The 19,529-nt window shown below is 39.7% G+C and overlaps 1 protein-coding gene and 1 pseudogene across 2 annotated transcripts in view; one reads left to right on the plus strand and one right to left on the minus strand.

Annotated features, from left to right (window-relative positions):
- Window positions 1-2,253: 2,253 nt before the first annotated feature.
- Suz12 (SUZ12 polycomb repressive complex 2 subunit) overlaps window positions 2,254-19,529 on the plus strand; it is a 44,936-nt gene continuing 27,660 nt past the window's right edge. Inside the window, exons 1-4 of one of the 2 annotated variants that reach the window (XM_021212159.2) lie at window positions 2,254-2,785; window positions 4,771-4,817; window positions 4,899-4,963; window positions 10,190-10,258. In XM_021212159.2, the coding sequence (XP_021067818.1) occupies window positions 2,491-2,785; window positions 4,771-4,817; window positions 4,899-4,963; window positions 10,190-10,258 (476 nt within the window). In that variant the 5' untranslated portion in view covers window positions 2,254-2,490. The remainder of the gene's footprint in view (window positions 2,786-4,770; window positions 4,818-4,898; window positions 4,964-10,189; window positions 10,259-19,529) is intronic. The other variant, XM_021212160.2, reaches the window with a different exon arrangement.
- LOC115065466 lies at window positions 6,376-6,529 on the minus strand (annotated as a pseudogene).

The following is a 19,529-nucleotide window of genomic DNA, read 5'->3' on the forward strand; positions in this document are numbered from 1 at the left end:
GAGAATGGCTTCTGTTTCTGAAGTTAAGCATTTTTTTTTTTTTTTTTTTTTTTTTTTTTGCATTCTACACAAATTCTAGATAAGGAATATAGAAGTGAGGACTTATCAGCAGCACCTCTCTCATGGCATGGCTGGCTTTTTCATGATTAATGTTGGTTAGCACAGATGTGCAACATCACATCAATGCCTGATACTACCATTTCCTTTAAGAATACCCCAAATCCCTTAGGTCCATTTCTCCTTTCATCAAACATTCATGATAATCTTTCACTTGGTTATTTGACTGCATCTGTCCCTCAGTCCTCTCCCTCCCTACAACTGAACCCTGACAAATGATGAAGAGGGAACATTTTGACATCTATATTTATGGCTAGTTAAATTAGCACTCTAGTTTGTAACTCGATATTTTTGGATTTGCTTAGAGTAATTTAATTATCCAGACCCTGACTGAATTTCCTAACGCTATAAAGCCATACGGCAGCTAAAACTCCAGAAATCTCAGTGGGGTGGCATTAATCAGAGACATACTTCAGAAATCTAAGGGAAAAAAACCCACCATATACCTATTTTGCAGTAAGAAATATTCTTAAATACACAGACTAGTATAATGAGAGCATTCTAAAGTTCCTTCTGAATATAAAACATAAGGAGGGGTTGGACTTACAGCTCTACAGTTGAGAGCACTGGCTGCTCTCTCAGAGACCTCCATTTGATTCTTAGCACCCACCCTAGGCCTCACAACCACCTGTGACTCCAGTTCCAGGAGATGCAACACCCTCTTTTGACCTGCAAGGACAGCAGCACACAACCTAGGTGTAGTGTAGACTTAGGCACAGGGTTCCTCTGTGTAGCCCTAATTGTCCTGGAACTCACTCTGTAGACCAGGCTGACCTCGAACTCAGAAATCCACCTCCTCTGCCTCCCAAGTGCTGGGATAAAAGGCACGTTCCACCACTGCAAATACTTTTTTTTTTTTAATGACTTATGTGCATTGGTGTTTTGCTTGCATTTATTTCTGTGTCAGATCCCTTGAAACTGTAGTTACAGTTTTGAGCTGCCATGTAGTTACTGGGAATTGAACCTGGGCCTCTGAAAGAACAGTCAGTGCTCCCAACTTCTGAGACATCTCTCCAGTCCCTAAAGTAATTATTTTTATTAATTTCTTTTTCAATACAGGGTTTCTCTGTCTAGCCTTGGCCTTCTTGGAACTCACTCTGTAGGCCAGGCTGGCCTCCCAACTCACAGAGATCTGCCTGCCTCTGCCTCTAGAATTCTGAGATTAAAGGCATGTGTCATCACCACTGAGCATAAAAACATTTTTAGAAAGTTAAAATATAAGCTGGTTATTTTGTCTAACTTGGAATCCAAGTTGTTCAGAGTAAGTCAAATTGTACCAACAGACTTAGTCGGTTCTGTTTATCGTTTTAAGCAAGGCACTCAAAACACAACAGTTCCTCACAGGCTTTTGGCAGTGCAATAAATCTCAAAAAAAAAAAAAAATCTCTATTTCGAATCACCTATTGTCTTGGAGAAAATAAAGTATCTACTTTGCTCGCACCGCGTTGAGAAGCCACAACCCAATTCCATAGAATCCTGAAACCTCCCAGCCCTTAACCAAGTCTCCTTGATTTCTGAGAAACGCCCGCCACAAAATAGGTCGCTCCCTTTCGTAGGCGAGCCCATTCACGTCCTGACAACCCTGTGGCTGCGCTCGGGGATTTCGGCCATGGGTGCCTTGGGGCACGTGGCGGCCAGGGGACCCGATCTCCTCCTGCCTCCGCGGAGATGAGACTGAGCACACATCACCCCCCGGGGCAGGTCACTTCCTGAGACCACACCGTCTCGGGATCCGCGGAGGACCTCGGTTCCTTTCAAAGGCCCCTTCGCCCTCCAGTTGCTCAGCCACCCGCCTCTCTCCAGGGGTCCTCTGCCCCCCTGGGGGGCGGCGACCGACGAAGCCCTCAAGGCGAGAAACGGCTCTCTCAGCCGCTCGCGAGTCCCCCTCTGCCCACAATGCACCGGGACGAGCAGGAAGGCCGCTCCGACCCCTCATTTTCCCGCGAATTCAGTTCAAAGAGGCGGCCGGGCCCGCGGTCGGCAGCGCGCACGGGCCAACCAAGCCGCGCCTCCGCGAGAAGCGCCTCCGCGTGACTGACGGGGGACTCCGCGGACCAACGGGCTGGGAGGCCGGGCGGCGCGCGCTCCCGCCGGCCAATCGGAGCGCCGGGCGGGGAAAGTGGGCGGAGCGAGGCCAGGGTAGGGTGAGCGGCCTCCGAAGCGGAGCGGGGCTCGGAGGAGACACTTTTTTTTTTTTTTTTCCTCCCTCCTTCCCTCCTCTCCTCCTCCCTTCCCTTCCCCTCTCCTCCCCTCTCTCCTCCTTCCCCCCTCGGTCCGCTGGAGCCTGCTGGGGCGAGCGGTTGGCGGAGCAGGCGCTCACTCTCCGGGGCCGCCCGGCGGGTAGCTGGCGGGGGGGAGGAGGCAGGAACCGCGATGGCGCCTCAGAAGCACGGCGGTGGGGGAGGGGGCGGCTCGGGGCCCAGCGCGGGGTCCGGGGGAGGCGGCTTCGGGGGTTCGGCGGCGGCCGTGGCGGCGGCGGCGGCCGCGGCGGCGGCTTCGGGCGGCAAATCCGGCGGCGGGGGCTGTGGAGGCGGCGGCAGTTACTCGGCCTCCTCCTCCTCCTCGGCGGCGGCGGCCGCGGCGGCGGGGGCCGCGGTGTTACCGGTGAAGAAGCCGAAAATGGAGCACGTCCAGGCTGACCACGAGCTTTTCCTCCAGGCCTTTGAGAGTGAGTGTGAGCGGCTTCGAGAGCAGGGGTGCCCCTCTCCGGCGTTCGGGGCACGGGGCGCTCCGCCGGGTTCTCGGAGAGTCCACTTGCTTTGGGAGTGGTGGAGGGACGACTCGGCGGGGGAACGGCCGGGGTCCCGAGCGGGTCCCTGACTCCCGGAAGGGTCGCCCCGGGGCCCCTAGGTTCAGAGCAGCCTTGGAGGTGGGGACGTGACGGTTGAACTGAGCGCAGACAGATCCCGAGACGAGTTGATGTTTTCGTTCATGCCTTCCCTACTCCACAAGTACCGGGATTCTAGTTGTGGGTTTCGGGGGACCAGACACAGCCTGTGCGGAGATGAGCGTTGTAAAGCCGAGGAAATTGTCACGGGTCTGAAATGCCTTCGCACCCACTCTGGCTGCGTGTGAACACGCACCATTTGAAACCTTTTAAGCCTTTTCAAACCTGTCCGCCCATTTTATGGGTACGTAGACTGAGAGAGACAGAATGGGGCAAGCGTCCTCTCCGTGGACAACCTTGGAGTTGTGTCTTAATTCCAGAACATTTTTTTTTTTTAATCTCGGTTTTTCGTTTTAGAAGATGCGTGGAGGGCGAAACTGACTTACTTGGAAAGGGGAACACACAGTGTCTGGAAACAAACAATAGAATTTATAAACATTATGACTATAAATAAAATTGTTACTAAGTGGGTATTATATCCTGATTGTTTGCTTTTCTTTTTGTGTAGATAGTGGAATTCAGCAATCTTCTAGCTGGGTATTTTAAGGCAACTTGAATGAAGTCAGCTTTGCCGTTGAATCTCTTTATTTACAATATATCCGTGGCATATGTTATGGGCTTTGGTATCAGCTGTACTTGCAAAGACGTTTTACATTGTTTTAATACTTTTCCTTCATTTTCATTGATGCTTTATGAAATTCTTATTGGAATTTAATACAAATCATTTCGATTTTTGAATATTGAAACAGATAATTGATCATGCTTCAGAGATCGTTATTCTTTTGCTTAATATACTTTTACAAAAATCTGAAAAGCTTTTAAATATAGTCAGAACTGAAGGACAGTAATGAGAATAAATACACTTGTTTGTACCTCTTCTAAAACATCTCATCTCCTTTTACTTTAATTTGAAACTAAAACTAAATTGAAGATTAAGTGGAAATTTAAAACTTTCTAAATGTTATGAGAAAACCAATCCTCTAGGAAGATTTTAGCTACTAGCTTTCAAATGAATCCACCTGCAAGAAAACTGTTACCATTAAGAGATTTTTTTTTTACCCCTAATACTTAATTCCGTTTCTAGACATTAAGTTCTTAATATAATTATTAATCTAGGTATTCATAATTAGATTAGCACATCTTAAAGAAATGTGATTCTGGTAGTTATCGAATATTACTGGAATTGGGGGGATGTATGAAGATATATTTCAACTATTTAACCTAAGTCCTTTATAATAATTTAAATTTTAAGCATTAAAAAGATTGTTTCGGGGAAAACTTGTTTTTGGAAGCTGTTGATTATGAGTTTAAGATAGAGAATTTTACAATACTAATTTTTGATCATATCTGTATTAGAATGTTCGTAAAGAGTTTAGTTTTGACTACAAGTTTTTTAATGGCCAACTAAAGTGAAATTTTCATCTTGCTTGGCATGAATGTGTGTGTGGAGTAGGTACTTAATTTATTGCTCTTTGCTTTGCTCACTGATGAAGGCTACCCTAGAAAGGGTTAGTGACTGTAGAGAAAGACCCTTCAGGGAGAAGGAGGGAGCAGGGGAAGAAGATTGTGTGAGTGTATGTCTTGACTGAATGACCTTTCCTGCTTACTAGTTTTCTAGATATGAATATGTAGTAAATTATTTCCATAATGGGAGATTATTTTATATTGGTTAGGGTGGGGGTTGTCGTGGGCTGGGTTGATAATTTACTGACAAGTTCATTAAAATACATTTAGATAATGTTTGGATTTTGTTTCCTGTTACCTAGAACCAACACAGATATATAGATTTCTTCGAACTCGAAATCTTATCGCAGTAAGTAGTCAATGAAATTCACCAGTATTATTTCATTCTTATAATTTCATCTGTAATTTTAATATTTTTAATTTTTTATAGCCAATATTTTTGCACAGAACTCTTACTTACATGTCTCATCGAAACTCCAGAACAAACATCAAAAGGTACGTTTTATGAATCTTATTTCAAGCTGATGAAACTATTAGAAAGTTTTGACTTAGAGTCTGGTAGAGCAGCTCAGGAAAATTCACTTTAAAAGCTTTGTCTTAAAGTTCTGATCACATATTAGGAAAATTGAAAGATCAACTTGTTTAAAATTTTATTTATTTATTTGTTTTTCGAGACAGGGTTTCTCTGTGTAGCCCTGGCTGTCCTGGAGCTCACTCTGTAGACCATTGTTTAAAAATTTAAACGTATCTTTTTTGTAATTCTAGTTTGTCACCAGTTTCTATTACAGTATTTAGTGAAGTGATTTTACTGACACAATTTTTACCCTGTGTTATTACTTATTTTCAAGTTTGGTTGCTTTTCTAGAACTTAAATGATTTCTAAAAGGTACAGGGTATGTATCTGTGATACTTTTGAAGTTAATAATTTTTTAAAAGTAAGATGTTTTGATCATCTGGTCTTAAAGCAGGGTCTGAATGAACTTTTCGTGTATGTTTATTACTTAACTCAAAGGTAATACGGAAGATAAGTTTCTTTATATGTGCAGGATTTACTTAGTGAGCATGTCAAAGTGAGTGACTTTAAATAGAAGGGAAAGACCTTCCATTAAACTTGGTATCACTATAATCTTATTGCTTGTCTGTTAAGTTAAAGTCTTCTTGCTAGGTAGACCTAGCAGGCCTGACAACTCTGTACAACCTAGACTGGCCCGAGACTTGTGACCGTTCTGCTTCAGCACACCCTCTTGCTCTCCCCCAGCTACTGGGATTATAGGTATGAACCACCAGGTCTGCCTAAGTCTTGACTTAATACAATATTAAGCTATTTCAATACATTTTGAAACTAAACTGCTTAGGAGTATCTTGGTTACTAGGTAGGCATCACATTTCTAGAGCAAGCTACAGTTATAAGGGCATCATAATTATGAAGTCTGGAAATGTAAGATTGCCTTCTGGCAATCGAGGGACCTGTAAGAGAAATTAATTTCATTTAATAGATGAAAGTTAATAAGCACCCAAATAACTAGGAAGAAGATAACAAATTCACAGAATTAGATTGTCTTCTTTATGCCTGTCTACTGCATTATTTGATCTATGATCAAACCTTTTCTGTTAAAGGAGTAATAAACATTTTAGGTTCTTGTGGCTAGAAGACAATATCAGGACTATTATCAAGGTACTTTTCATATATAGAGAAAAATGTCTATAAATGTTTCATTAATGGAATTCAATACACAAGACTACGAAGTACAGTATTTTTAATATAACCCTACTAGAGAGAAATGAAGGATTCTTTCTGCTTTGAGGGATGGGGTAGAGAAGAGTTTAGTTACTAGGGATTCACAGTTTCTAACTTCAGATAGGCTAGCTTTATCTTCAGAGACCATTCTTGGCTTGTGGGTTATACACAACAGTAAGCCAAATTTCACTGGTGGTCTGTAGTTAACTTTTGATTCATTCCATAGAACTTTGAATTCAAACTTTTTCAATATAGTTAGTTATTTTAGGATATGACCTGATTTGATTTTACACTTGATCTTAGCCAAAAGGCCGAGAAGCGATCTGATTTGATTTTAAAAATAATAAACTTTTTTAAAAGCTAAATTTGGATGAATAGATAAATAGAAAAGCCCATTTTAAAATTTATCATTTTCATAACATGTTTGCTTAGTAGACTATTTGTCTCCTTAGATATATGCCGATAGATACACTATAGAAAGTTTGCTTGAGTTGGGCATGGTGGCAGGTGCCTTTAATTTAGCACTTGGAATAGCAGTGGCAGGTGGGTCTCTTGAGTTGAAGGCTACTCTGATCTACATGGTGAGTTCAGGACTGCCGAGGCTTTATGAGATTGTGTCAAAAATAATGTGAACTTTGGTGATAGAAACTGGTTTTGCCAGGTGTGGTGGCGCACGCCTTTAATCCCAACACTCGGGAGGCAGAGGCAGAGGCAGGCGGATTTCTGAGTTCGAGGCCAGCCTGGTCTACAGAGTGAGTTCCAGGACAGCCAGGACTACACAGAGAAACCTTGTCTTGAAAAACCAAAAGAAAAAAAAAACTGGTTTTCTGATTATTGCCCCTTGGATTCTTAAAACTGTCTTTGGGGTTTTTTGAAGCAAATTTGCTAACATTTAAACATTTAAACCTCATTTAGATTATTTCCTTACAAAAATGCATAGGAATTTAGTTCTCTTGTTATAGTTCAAGACTTAGGACTAAGACCTTTAGATGAGTGGTCTTTGCAGTTAGTGACTTTAAAGGTATATGTTCCACAGTGATGCTTTTTCATGATTTTTTTGGAGCTCAGTTTTTTTTTTTGTTTTGTTTTTTTGTTTTTTTTACAAAAGATTTTATTTGTTATATATAAGTACCCTGTGTAGCAATCTTCAGACATACCAGAGGACATTAGATCTCATTACAGATGGTTGTGAGCTACCATGTGGTTGCTGGGATTTGAACTCGAGACCTCTGGAAGAGCAGCTATCTCTCCAGCCCCTGTAGTTCAGTTCTTAATATAATGTATATAGTTATGCTTATGTATAGTATGTACTGTTAGTATAACAGTATTTTGTGGGGAAGGACACTGTTGGGAATTGAATTCGCGGTTTTAGGCATGCTAGATAGACACTTAGGTATATCCTTAGCTCTCATGTTACTCTCTTTGAAGTTGTACCATCGGTTATAATATTAATTCTGGTGTATTTGTTAAACTCATACTTGAGTCTTCAAAGAAGTATTCAAATACTATAGGCTTAACCCTACTATGATACAGTAGGATTAAAGATGAGAACACCTTTGTTTAGTTTATTTTTGGAGAAAGGATTTCACAGTGAATCCCAAGCCTGGCTGGAAGTTGTAATCCTCCTGCTTCAGATTTCTGGGTACTTTTGGTTATAGGCATCCAGCTACACACTTGACTCAAGAAAGAGCTTTTTATTGAATCTTACATTATTAGATATCTTTTGAAGTTATTTGAAACCCTTCCATTTCCCTCTCCCCAATCAAACTTCTTGTAATTGTAATCATTTTATTTTTTGGTGACCATATGGTTACTACTGATTTCATTTGGTAACTCAGCTGTTGTATGGTGCTGATCTTCTAAAGAAATGCTGCTGTGGGGAGGTGCTGCTTTGTAGTTGCTTTCTTTTCCCTACAGGAGGCTAGATTGCCCTTAGCATCTTACCTGCTTCAAATGGCTGCTACCATTCAGTTCTGGTGACTTCAGAATGTTCAGGTCTAGTTTCTTCTAAATGAAACTCAACATTGGAAGAAATGCTTCAGTGTTTGAATCTAATCTTTCTTCCTGAAGACAATTAAATTTTTTATTACTATTATTTTTTTGTTCTGTTGTATGTGCATTTGGTGTTTGGCCTGTATGTATGTCTGTGTGAGAGTTACAGAGTTACATGTGCATGAGACATGTCAGCTGCTATGTGGGTCCTGGGAATCGAACCTGGAACCTCTGGAAGAGCAGTCAGTGCTCTTAACTGTTGAACCATCTCTCCAACCCCTGCAACCCTGTTACTATTCTTAAGTTATTTTAAGTTAAATGGTTAAAGTTAAGTACTAAAATAATTTTTTTTAAATCCTTCAATATTTATACTGCACAGTTATTTGTAATGAGCCTGAGTCAGTTTTTCTTCTCTTATTTGTAGATTGAAAATAGATACCTTTTTCCTAAACTACTTACTATGCTCTGTGATAAAACTTTAAAATTGATGTGGTTTTTGTTGATTTTATTCTAGAGCTAGGTTTTTTTTTTTTTTTTTTTTTTTATTCACCTAAAATATAGACAGTTAGGTTCCTTCAATATTTTACTGTAATGTGTTCTTTTTAACACTTTCCTATACATCTTTTTTGGTTTTTTTTGTTTTTTTGGAGACAGGGTTTCTCTGTGTAGCCCTGGCTGTCCTGTAACTCACTCTGTAGACCAGGTTGGCTAGAACTCAAATCCACTTCCACCTGCCTCTGCCTCCTGAGTGCTGGGATCAAAGGCATGTGCCATCACTGCCCTTTGATTCTTTTTATTAGAGAGCAGTTGAGTATTTGGCCCGGCATAGTGGCACACATTTGTAATATGAAGTCAGGTAATTTGGATATCTACACATAAGTATTATCAAATGATAACTGAGTGTGAAATGAACTTTTCAAGTCCTAATTTTGAAAATAATATCTCTGTAAAAAGAGATACAATTGTTTCTAATTAACAAATTATATGAAACAAGACTTTTATTTCTAGGATATAGCTCACTTTGAGGAGTAAGATGAGGCATATTTTCTATTCCACTCAACTTACATTTGGAAAATTTTATTGTGGTGGAAATTTTTTTCTCTTAAGCAGATTTAGCCAGGTGTGGTGGGTTATGCCCGTGTTTGAGGCCAGCTTGATATTACATGTTACATAGTGGTGGTAGGCCAGCTAAAGCTAGGTAACAAGACCCTCTATCAAAAATCAAAGTGTCAAGTTAAAGTATAATAAATAATTTTATTATTGAGTGGTATGTGCCCTAACGTTATTGTCATTTGTAATTTTGGGGGGGTTGCTTATTTTAATCTTGGTGTGGAATATTGTTTAACTGAAAATCTGGCAATAACCTTTGAGGATATTTTATGACTAGCAGGGCATACCTTTAACCGCAGCAGTGGAAGGCAAAGACAGGGAGATCTCTTGAATTCTTGAACCTGGTCTACAAAGTGAGTTCCAGGTTAGCCAGGGCCACAGAGAGAAACTCCTGTCTCAAAAAGCCAAAAAAAAAAACCCAAACCAAAACAAGCAAAATCAAGATAATGAATATTTTAAAAATATGCATACATTTGTTTTGCTCAACCTGATAGGTGCTTAAATACTACTAAGTCTTAAAAAAAAAAAGTAAGCATTGCCTTTCAGGAAATTACAGTCTAGTAGTAGAAATAAAATATTTAGAGAGGTTTTACATGTAGGGGACTTTAGAAATAAGTAAAACAAAATTCCAGGAATAAGGAGAATTACTCATGACTGAGAGATAATTACAGGAGGTTTCATGAAAAATAATATTAACAGTTGTGCTTGAAGGCATGTCTACTTGTTTTATATATCACATTGTATCAACAGTGGTGCTTTGTTATGGCTAGTCATCTAATTTTAAAATAAACAAAATCAAATTTCTGCTTTTGTTTATTGCAGTATAATTTTGTGTTTTTCCTAGTTGAGAAGTGATTATTATGTTTATCTGTTTCTTCCAGGAAAGCATTTAAAGTTGATGATATGTTATCAAAAGTAGAGAAAATGAAAGGAGAGCAAGAATCTCATAGGTAAGAGAATGTCAGTTTACACTAAGTGATATACTGGAGAATAGAGGGACAATTAGAGTGACCATTTCCTTAGTGATCACCACACGCTTACTGGGTTTTGTTTTTTTTTTTTTTTTTAAGTGTTAGAATCAGTTGCTCCAGGTGTACATATGAGTTAGGAATTAATTTCTGTAGCATCTCTGGTAGAGATTCTTCAAGACTGTTTGACCACCTCTAATATTGGAAACTGTTTTATAGAACATATGTCATTATTGCTTCTCTCTTTTGAGTTTCTTGTATTTTTTAAATCAGATTCTTTAACATGGGCACTTGGTCTTAATCTTACTACTTCAGCTGTGGAGAAGCAGCAACTAGAGTTCATACTTTGTACTAGGTGTTTCACACTATTATATTTCCTCTTAAGTCAGTGGTTCTCAGCTTCCTGATGCTGCGGCCCTTAAATACAGTTCTTCATGTTGTGGTGACCCCCAACCATAAAATTATTTTTGTTGCTACTTGATAACTGTAATTTTACTGCTTTTATGAATCATAATGTAAATAAATTTTTCCCGTGGTCTTAGGTGATCACTGTAAAAGGGTCATTTGACTCCAAAAGCAGTGGCAACCCATGGGTTGAAAACTACTGTTCAAAGTAATTATCTTTAAATAAGAGAGAGGGATCTCATTTTTCCTTTTCCTTATTTATTTCTTAAATGTAAAATACTCATACTTTTATCCAGGCAGGGTGGCACATGGATTCTGAGTTCAAGGCAGGCTTGATCTACAACGTGATGTTCAGGACAGCCAGGGCTTTTACACAGGGAAACCGTGTCTTGAAAAACCAAAAAAGAAAGACAAACAAAAAGCATGCAATAATGTTCCATTTAAATATTTCCGGGAACTAGAGTGCCATTTGTTGATTGACTACAGAATATTTAGAAACTGGAAATTTTGCATAACTTTGCATTTACCTATCCCTCAACTACTTCTGTGTTAACGATTTGAGTACAAATTTCTGTGAATGTTAGGCATGTGCTCTAGCAGTGAAATTATATATATACACACACACACACACACACACACACACATATATGAATGAGAATGAGCTGGGTCTTCTTGTCCATCATCAATCAAGTACATGCCTTATAGGCAAAATCTGTGCTGGGAATTTCTGGACTGATGATCTCGGTCTCTTTTTGGTTTTTTTTTGTTTGTTTGTTTGTTTGTTTTTGGTTTTTGGTTTTTGAGGCTTCTCTATGAAGCCCTGCCTGTCCTAGACCTCGCTTTGAAATCAGGCGGATACCCTTGAACTTCAAGGGCATCCTGAATGGAGCAAAGGTATACCTCACAATTCCCACCAAGGTCTCCTCTGTTAAAATGACTATGTCCAGTTGACATAAAACTAGCAAACATAGATAATATTCTTAGTGTTCTCATTTCGTGGTTTGTTTGTTTGTTTGTTTCAGATATGCTTTCTCTGTGTCCTGGAACTTGCTTTGTAGACCAGGCTGACCTCAAACTCAAAGAGAGCTGCCTGCCTTTACCTTCTGAGTGCTGGGATTAAAAGCATGCACCTTTAATATTATACCCTTAATAATTTGCCTTTTAGTCCTTTAAATATTTTAGGAATAATAAGCCAATAAGTGGGAAACATGATCCCTTTATTCTTTTCCACTTGACAGCAGTTCTTCAATGTCTTAGTTACTGTAGCTAGGTAAATCTTGTTTTTTGAGATGGTCTCACTCTCTGACACCAAGTGGCCTAGAATGCACCATGTAGATCAGGTTGGAATTGAAGTCATATAGGTTTTGTTTGCCTCTGCTTCCTGAGAACTGAGATTAACAGCATGAGCCCCCATGCCTGCCTAGGCTATATAACATTCTTGGAAGTATTTAGGTCAGTTCATAAGTATCCACAGTCATATATACACACTAAACTACATATACTCAAATTAATGAGCACTGGCTGGCCAGTGAGTGTCAAGGGATTATCTCGAGCCCAGTGCTAATGTGTACCTGGCTTTGTATGAGGATACTACAGTTCCTAGACACAAGTTGTCATACCTACATGCTAGTCAAGCCATCTCAGCTCCTTGCTCATGATTGTGAAAGACAAATTTTGGGTGTTTGCTTGGTTTTTCCAAGACAGGGTTTCTCTGCATAACAGGCCTAGCTATCCTAGAACTTACTTTGTAGATCAAGCTGACCTGGAACTCAGAGATCACCTGCCGCTTCAGTAAGTTGATTTGTACAATACTGTTTCAGTGTTGTTTCCTGAGGTCCTAAGCTAATCAAAACATTTTTCAAGTTTCTGCTCCCCAATCTCCCTGGTACTGTTATTTCAGTATACTTCTCACAGATTACCTGGAGTAAACAGCTTTTGTTAGGTTAATCTAGCACAGGGTTATGGAGAGGGGCTTAGATGTCCGTATGTAATGCTGGTACTGTAAAAGTATATGGAATGTTGTCAGGTTCATTTTTAGAATAATGCAAATCTTTGTTTTATGATAGTAAAGTTAAAATCTTTACAAGATTTTAATACAAGAACATTTTTTTTCTGTTTATCTTTTCTGCTTCCTCAGAGACCCATTGAGTTTGGTAGAGCAGTGTCTGTTCAGCATTGTAAGTGTCCTCTGCAGGAATTCATGTTCTTCAGCACACACTTTCCAGAGTTAGACTAGTGTCTCTCTATTCCCATGCCCAGTGTATTTCATTCCCCAGAACTGAAGGTGCTTTTCTAGATTCACAGGAATATCACAGTAGTACAAGCCAAAATCTACTAAAATTTTTTTTAGATTTATAGCAAATATAAACAAACAATATTAACATTTAGCTTTGCAAAGCAAATTGGTATTCCATGGTTTTTAATACTTTAGATCTACAGTTGTCTTACACATTAGTTATAAAAGCTTGTTAAAACAAGAAATGGACAGAAAAGAGAATTGTGAGTCACATCATGGTTTTTTACTTTTATTTTTTTATTTTTCACGATGGTTTCCCTGTGTGGTCCTGACTGTTCTAGTGTTTGCTTTGTAGCCAAGGCTGGCCTCAAACTTACCTGCCTCTGTGTCCTTGGTGCTGGGTGCCACCATGCCCCGCAGTTTTTGCTGACCTAAGATGTTAGTTTGTCACAATAGAGGACAGTCATTGAATATTAAAGCCCAATAATAAAATGATCATTTATATACATTATCCTTTGCATACTTTTGAAGCACCTAGCAGATTTTAGGAACTTGGCAGGGGCACAGCTGCTTCCCAGGCTTTTTTGTTTCTCCTTCCCTTTTTGGTGTAATCTTAGAGACCTAAAAGACACCTTTCTCTTTTGTCCTCCTTTATAGAAGGCTTAAAACTTATGTCTCCTCAAACTCTTGGTTTTGATGTTCAAGTTTGAATTTATAGTTTTAGACCATGCATAATGGCTTACCTAGAATAGATAAATTCTCACGCTGTATTGTAGTTGTTTAACCTACTAGTAGGATCCCAGGGAGTTCTTTTGTAACAAGTCTGCTGGTTTTATTGGCGGGAAGGTGTTGGGATTTTTTTTTTTTCTTTTTCTTTTTTTCATTCAAGACAGGGTTTCTCTGTAGTCCAGGCTATCTTGGAATTTGCTCTGTAGGCCAGCCTGGCCTGACTCAGATCCTCCTGCTTCTGCCTCGCAAGTGCTAGAATTAAATAAAGGCTTGTACCACTACTGCCTGCCAGACTCGTTACTTGTAAATATATCTCCGTAGATGAGCGTGTCATGCAAAAATTTGACAATTGGAGCTTGTTTCAGACTTATCTTTTAGGTGCAGATGAGAAGTAAAACGCTTGTCTGTTCCTGTTATCCTTCTGCATCCTTGGTTTAATATTAGTTAACTGGAGAAATCCCCTGAAAAGTAGCCTGAGTTAGAGTTTTTGTTTTATTGTAAGCTATATTTTCCCAGGGAAGCCTTGAATTTCCTGTTCTTCTGTCTGCCTTAGCTTCCCAGATGCTGGAATTACATGCAAATGCTACCATGCCTTGCTGAAGTAGAACTTTTATTAGTTGGGTTTTGTAGTTATTTTGTTGAGAATTGAACCCAGGGCCTTGTGCTTGCTAAGCAAGTTCTCTAAGTTTTCAGAGACATCCCTAGTCCCAAAGCTCCTTTTATCATTGTTTTTGTTTAAACCTAAGCTTTAGAGTCACCTGTCTTCCTTTTGTAAACAGTTCTTTTTGTTAAGTATCTTTTTCTGCAATAGCAAAGTCTGAGTCAGGCAGTAGAGGTACATGTCTTTAATTCCAGTACACAGGACAGCAAAGTCTGTGACACAGAGAAACACTGTCTCCAAAAACCAAAATGAAGCATAACACAACATCTAAATATGGAGCCAGAGGAGTGTATCATGTCCGAAGCATTATATATAAGCCTTAAGGGTATAATGGGAGTAAAATGTCTGTTTATGGAGGGAAGGACATGGTCATCTAATAAATGGCGAGAAGGAAAGGTGTAGGGAAACCATGAGTGTATGTATACAAGAGAAGCAGTCCTTGATTTATTGAATATGGGAACGTAATGACTGTCTGGAAAATGTCATAGCCAAGTCTTATCTGGAGAAATTAGCTGAAATATGAAACAAATATAGAAATAAAATGATGAGGGATACTGAGCATAAAAGTGGTTCTGAAAAGGAAATATGATGTAAACAGCTTTTGAGACCAAGGTACCCTAGAAGGTAGAACAGCAAGAGTAGCATGAGAAGCCTGTTAGAGATGCCTATGATCTGATAGTGCAGGCTCTTTGCGGTCTTGTCAGGTGAAGTGGCGTATACCTTTAATCCTAGCACTAGGGGAGCAGAGGCATGAGGATCTTTGAATTCAGGGGCAACTTGGTCTACAGTGAGTTTCAGGGTAGACAGTTACTCTGAGATTCTTTCTGGAAAAATACTCAGTCTTTTAGTCAATAGATGCATGATATAGTCTTTATCTTGGCAAAGCTATTAAGTTCTTTGTATATCCATATCTTTGTAGTTCTGGGGATGGAACCTAGAACCTTGTACTGGTACTCGTTGAACTGCAGAACAAGTGAAATTACTTTAAACTACTTCTGGCATTAGTAGCTTTTCGCCACTCTTCTCTTATAGATAATATTCAACCTACTTCAGTTGATTGTGTATATTTCTCCAATGTCTGTCCTTTTTAAGCACTTGAGTCAAGATTATAAGGTTTTATTATTATTTTTTCTTATAGTGCAGGCTGGCCTTGAACTCTCTATGTAGTAGCTGAGGTTGACTTTAAACTAATCTCTTTCCATTTCCTAAGAACATACTGCCAAGCTCCACATAAGCACTCTATATGTTTTGGAAGATTTATTTTTGTATAATAGACATATACACCATCTCCCATTCGAAGTCTTCCTACCTGTATATCTAAATGCTACATTTTGAGACATTGGGTTCTAGAATAATGGTCTAACTAGTGTAGTTAGAAGTTTTTTAACTTTATATGATAAAAACATGTATAAGGGAAGTGAAGCCAGTGATTTGGCTCAACTGCTAAAGGCATTGGCACCAAGTCCAACTTTAGTTGAAGGAAAGAACAGATTCCCAAAAGTTGTCCTCTGACCACACAAAGTACAAACTAAGTGAATGTTTAAAAGAGAAGTGGCTATCCTTGTACAGTGTAGGTGCTAGAGTATCGTACTAACTTTTCCTGTTTAGGGGTAGTACAGTTTTACAGGGTTTTTTTTGTTGTTTTGGAGTTTTGTTTTTGTTAATTTTGAGACTAGTTTTCTCTGTGCCCTGGCTGTCCTAGAATTCATTCTGTAGACCTTGCTGGCCTCAAACCCACAGACATCCACCTGCCTCTGCCTCCCAAGTGCTAGAATTAAAGGTATGTATGCACCACCATGCCTGGCCCAGTTAGTTATAAAGCTTTATACCTCCTGCTTGCTCTCCTAGCAATCTATATATAAATTTAATGAAGTGACCGCAGTCTCTTCAGCGTAAACACTTGGTTTCTTTTATGGGGTCAGGTATTTAGATTTGAGGTCTCTGAGTCTTTTTTCAGAATGAGTCCATTCAGTATTGCTTACCCTTTTTCTGCAGATCGCTTCAGAGCTGTCAGGTATTTAGTTTTGTAATCAACTACCCTGCCTGGCCTACAACGGGCTATGTAAATCCTGGTCATCCTAACAATTTAGCTTAAAAGCAAATATGCCTGACAAACCTTCCATGTTTCTTTTTTCCAGTCTGACCTAGCTGCAAAAGAGGATGCAGCAGATAAAAGGGAGAGGAAAGGGAAGGGAAACATTGCCCCTTTTTTCTTAAAGGAAATCTATTAGGCTTGTAAGTATTATCTACCTGTAATCATAGTTTAGGGAAGTGGAGGCAGAAAGATTCATGGCTGTATAGTGAGCTTAAGGGCAGCCTGGTATACACAACACACTACATTTACTTATTAGAGTGTGCATACATGTGTGTCACTGCACAACTGGAGGTCAGAGGAAAACTTGTGTAGACTTTTTTCACTACTTCGTGAGTCCCAGGGATCAAATTCTCAGGTCACCAAGGCGTGATGACAAGTACCCTTACCTAATTAGCCATCTTGTCAACCCTTAAGTTGCTGTCTGATTGTGTTTTTTGTTTTTTGTTTTGTTTTTCGAGACAGGGTTTATCTGTGAAGCCCTGGTTGTCCTGGAACTCACTCTGTAGACCAGGCTGGCCTCGAACTCAGAAATCTGCCTGCCTCTGCCTCCCGTGTGTGCCACCACGTTCGGCTCTGATTGTTTTTTAAATTTAAAAATATTGTTACCGTCTTTGTGCTATACATATCACAGTGTGTGTATTAAGAGGACAGCTTTGCGATGTTGGATCTCTCCTTTAACCTTTCCATCATCCAGTGATGGAACTTAGGTTGTGCTGGGATTAAAGGCATGCATCACCACCACCTGGCCTCTTTATTATTTTTAACGTATAATTTACATGTGGTCATTCACTCTTGAACATGTAGCTCTGTATTCTGTAAAACCAGATGTGATAAAGATGATAAAGAACACTTACTCTTGCCACATTTACTGTGAACCTTTCCATACTCCGTGATTTGGGTTTACTTTACTTTCTTGTTCCCCTCTTCCCCCAGCTCCTTCAAGGACCTCTCATATATCCACTTGATTTCATATTATTCCTTGATCTTTTAAAACAAATATCCAGCTATGTGCAGTGGTGTGTGGCTTTAATCCCAGCACTCTTGGAGGGACAGTTTTATCTACACAGTGAGTTCCAGGCCAGCCACAGCTACATGATGAGATCCTGTCTCAGGAAATAAAACCATGGAATCTGTTTTGTGTTGGCCAATTATTTCTAACGTGTAGCCTGCCAGCAAGTATGATTTATGTACCCAGTGTTGCTCTTTTTCTTTAAACTCATTTTTCCTACTAGTAACCACCCGTTTTGGATAGCTTCTTGTTAAGGGTAGTGGGACTTTGCGTGGTTGAACTTGTTCTGGTCTATACATGGCTGTCATAGTCTCAGATGTGTATCAGTCCTCTTGTGTCTGGAAAAGGATATTTCCTTGAAGTAATTTACCATCTCTGGCTCTTAAAATCTTTCTGCCTCTTGTGCATAGACCCCTGATCCTTGAGCTTTAACCTATGTTTTTTAAAAGTACCTGAGTTTGAGTCAGAAAGTTAGTAATACAACAGTGTTTGCAACACATGAATCATTTTCTGCTTTTGTTTTTTAAGATAGCTCTATGTAGCTTGGGATGGCCTTGAATTTGTGAACTTCCTGCCTCAGCCTCCAGAGTCCTATGATTGCCTTTGCCATTGTACTTTTTCCCCCTTTCTTTAAATGACCATTTATTTACTTATCTGTTTATTTGTTTATTTATTTATAAGGTTTTTATTTATTTATTATATGTAATACACTGTAGCTGTCTTCAGATAACCCAGAAAAGGGCATCGGATCTCATTACAGATGGTTGTGAGTAACCATATGGTTGCTGGGAATTGAACTCAGGACCTTTGGAAGAGCAGTCAGTGCTCTTAACTGCTGAGCCATCTCTCCAGCCTAAAATCACCATTTATAATTTATGTATTTACTTATTTATTTGTTAATGATTATGGGTGCTTTGCTGGCTTGTTTGTACTCCATTTGCAGAGGAGGAGACTGTTGGAGTCCCCAGAACTGAAATTATTAATGATTGAGAGCCACCTTGTGTGTGCTGGGAATTGAACCCTTGAACCCATATCATCTGGAAGAGTGGCCAGTACTCTTAACTGTTGTACTATCTCACCATAACACTTAGTTTGTTTGTTTGCTTGCTTGCTTGCTTGTTTGGCTGGCTGGCTGGTGAATTTTGCTTTTTTAAAGAGTAGGGTGGGAAGATATTTCCACCACTTAGGAAAAAGAGATAGGTATTAGATTTTTGAGTTCTAGACTTGGTTTACAGCTAGGGCTTCACAAACAAAAACGGGGCGTAGTGGCACAAGACTTTAATCTCAGCACTTGGGAGGCAGAGGCAGGCGGATTTCTGAGTCCAGCCTGGTCTATAGAGTGAGTGAGTTCCAGGACAGCCAGGACTACACAGAGAAACCCTGTCTCAAAAAAAAACCAAAAACCAAAAAACCCCCAAAAAAACTACGACAAGGTTTCATGTAGTGTAAGGCCAAGTTAGCCTTGAACTTACTATGTACTTGAGAAATTTGCTATGTTACTGGTGATGGCTTGGAGTTCTCCTGCTTCTTCCTTGAGTGTTGTAATTGCAGGCATACTCCATCAGACCAAACCTGTTTTATGAATCCCATTGTCTAACCATTTGGTAATAGTTGTTGCTCTTGAGTTTTCCTACATGTTTTATGCTTTCTAACTTTGCTTCTACCTTCACTACACTTCCATAGTCTTGTCTTTTCCCATAGTTTGTCTTTTTTTTTTTTTTTTTTTTTCCCCTCCGAGACAGGGTTTCTCTGGTAACCCTGGCTGTCCTGGAACTCAATTTGTAGATCAGGCTGGCCTCGACCTCAGAAATCCTCCTGCCTCTGCCTCCCGAGTGGAGTGCTGGGATTAAAGGCGTGCGCCACTACGCCTGGCTAGTTTTATCTTTTACTGATAAACTTTGTTTGGTTGGTTTCAAGACAGGGAAACTCAGTGTGGCTCTGGCTGTCCTAGAACTCACTCTGTAAAGCAGTACTCCTTGCATTGTTAGCACTGTTCTTGAAATGTCATCTCAGCACCCTCCCTATAGTTCCAGAAGACAAGTTTCTTGTCACAACAAACTCAATTCACTTGCATCTAATTTTTTTTTTTTTTTTTTTTTTTTTTTTTGGTTTTTTTTT

This window comes from Mus pahari, chromosome 14, assembly GCF_900095145.1.
Source record: "Mus pahari chromosome 14, PAHARI_EIJ_v1.1, whole genome shotgun sequence".
NCBI classification, from domain to species: Eukaryota; Metazoa; Chordata; class Mammalia; order Rodentia; family Muridae; genus Mus; species Mus pahari.